At 49.4% G+C, this 2,500-nt stretch overlaps 1 protein-coding gene across 1 annotated transcript in view; it reads right to left on the bottom strand.

Moving 5' to 3' along the window:
- The window catches only part of LOC122252301 (uncharacterized), a 210,335-nt gene that overhangs the window by 207,222 nt on the left and 613 nt on the right, over positions 1 to 2,500 (bottom strand). Inside the window, exon 1 of the mRNA XM_086535044.1 lies at positions 548 to 2,500. This exon is cut by the window's right edge and continues 613 nt beyond it. Within this exon, the coding sequence (XP_086391170.1) occupies positions 548 to 2,144 (1,597 nt within the window). The 5' untranslated portion in view covers positions 2,145 to 2,500. The remainder of the gene's footprint in view (positions 1 to 547) is intronic.

The raw sequence follows: 2,500 nt of genomic DNA on the forward strand, positions 1-2,500 counted from the left end.
AGTGGCATGTGATTTCACTAATCCTGAATCTGAGTGATGTTTCTACAAAGGGTTCCGAGGGAGTGATATATAAGCTTACATTGGCTAATTAATGTAACAAATTCAATCACAATTGCTTTTGATGCATGGATAGTCGACAGTATTCGTTTTCTTAACGTGTAGCCACGGGCGATAATCTAATCTTAATAAAAATCTTGTACTGCCTTTTATAATCAAATACGCTTCACCGAGTGGAAGCTTTGTATATACTCCCACTCCCCCCCCTCCCCCCAAAAAAATGATAATAGCTCGAAAAAAAAAGATGGATATCTGTTTGATTCTCGGTAGTAATGCATTTATTTGAATATCAGATGAAATCCTGTCTTTCATCTTTATAAGAATAGAAAAAAAAGAGAAATGTGACTGTGGATCTATATGAATGCCACGATATATATCTCTACAACTACACTGAAGCTCTTTCTTTTCGTTCTTTCTTCCGTTCTACTTGTCTACTTAACCATACGTAGAAACATTGGTGGAAAGGTCTCCCTAATATACCATTGCTTACCTGTACGTTCCCGTCGGTAGCGCAATGATCTTCCGAAGTTTATACTGCCGTAATCAGTAACCAGTGGGTGCTTCTCCTCCTTAAATCTGGTCGTTCTTTCTCCACCGCTCACTAAGCTGTCTCTTGGGCGAAATCCTCCTTCGTTTCGGAGTCCCGATTGCAGTGAATCCCTATCCCTAGCTTGCAACTTCTCCTCGGAGGTCTCGTCTTTACGGTCGTCGTTGTCGTTATCAAGAACGCCCCCCTCGCCTTGTCCTATGTCGTTGTTCCACGGCGAATCCTCGTCCTCCTCATCTATCTGGCCGAGGCCGAACTCCACGAGAAAGTCTCCGTTCCTGTTCCTGTTCCTGGACGTCGATCCGTCGTCCTCTGGCGAGTGGTGCTTCTTCGTGAGTGTGGGGGACGTTAGCCCGGGGTAGCGGGGGGATTCGTTGACCCGTGAATCACGTCTCATATCGCGGGCGTAAATTAGTTCGGATGGCGTTTTTCGCTGCCTAGATTTTCTGGAAGTTTTCGCGTCGGTGTAATGATAAAAATTGGATGCCACTGCCGCTTTTATATGGAGTTCTTCCCTTGCATCCTCACGCGTTTCATCCGAGTCGAGATTAAGCTTTATCTTGTCTCTATTGTTCCCAAACGCTTGAGTGCCGGGGAGAAATGGCCAGAGATTTTCCTCCTGGAGGCTCTGTGACTTCTGGCCGCTTTGGGAAGGCCAGATATTGGGTCGGTCTCCCCCATGCAGACCCTTGGGACCGAATTTTACAACCTCACCGAGGTGGTTTGAATTCAGTCTGCTGTGCGGGTTTATTCCGGCGGACGTTTTCCCTCTGTATCCTTCACTATCGATAAACGTCTGTCTGGGCGCCTCCAGACGGTCTGATGAGATGACGAACTTGTCCCTAATGTCGTAACTTTTCCCCAAAGGATATTTATACATGGCGTAATGGCAGGGCGCACAGTCTTCCCCACTATCTAATTCCCCGACTAAAGAATGAGTCTGAGGCGATGCTATGGGTCCGCTCTCGCCCCACTCTTGGCGAGAGGCTACGAAGGGCGTCTGGCCTCGTGGATGAGGCTCCGGAGCGGGGAGAGAGGAGGACGTGGAGGGCCCGCCGCCTGCACTCGCCTGAGCACCCGTTCGATGGGAAGTCGACCACATCTCCGCTGGATTTCTGGTGACCGCGTTTGGCACTGCGATGATGCCAGTCTGCTTCGAGGGGGTTTCGTGCGAGAGCGGACGCGGGGGAGACGAGGAGGCTGGTGAGTGGTACGTCCTCGACGAGACATGATTCTGTTGTGGGCGGAAATTGTGGTCCCTGCCAAAGCGAATGTCTTGAGCAACTAGTACAGCCACCGAGGGGTTCGTCGCAACGCCGACCACTGCCTTTACCCCCTGGGACGAGGCGAGCATCAAGAAAAACAACGCCTTGAGCGTCAAAAAGAAGCAGGGGGTGAGAGCGCTTACTCTTGCCAGCGAGGATCTCCCGAGAAAGGCTTCCACTCCCGGGGTGCTGATGGGGGAAGCAGGTGGCTGCACAGCACCCCCCTGAGGGTACCGGAGCCCCTGGGGCAGCAGTGTGAGGCGCCTTCCAGTCATACATGTATGGTCCCGATACTAGCTATGAACACAACGAACGTGTATCCTTGTGCTGGAGTCGCCCGGGGAGCCACAGATAGATCAGCTAAGACAGCATCACCTCTGCTTACATTGTCGCGGCACCGAAGGTTTTTGCTGGCCTGTTTCGGCTAAACATGAGGCTCCGAAATTATACTAATTCACACTAATTCACTATTTCAGAACACTTATTATTCAGGGTTTGATATCAACACAGGTAGTAAATGTTACACTGCACTTTATATCCAGGCATTTTGGTTCTATCAGTATAACTACACTGACAACAACAAATAATTGTTTATATTGCTGTGGCTATGCCATTTATTAATCTACCAAAC

Source organism: Penaeus japonicus, unplaced genomic scaffold (genome assembly GCF_977035675.1).
Source record: "Penaeus japonicus unplaced genomic scaffold, GWHDUDI00000001_assembly GWHDUDI00000003, whole genome shotgun sequence".
NCBI lineage: Eukaryota > Metazoa > Arthropoda > Malacostraca > Decapoda > Penaeidae > Penaeus > Penaeus japonicus.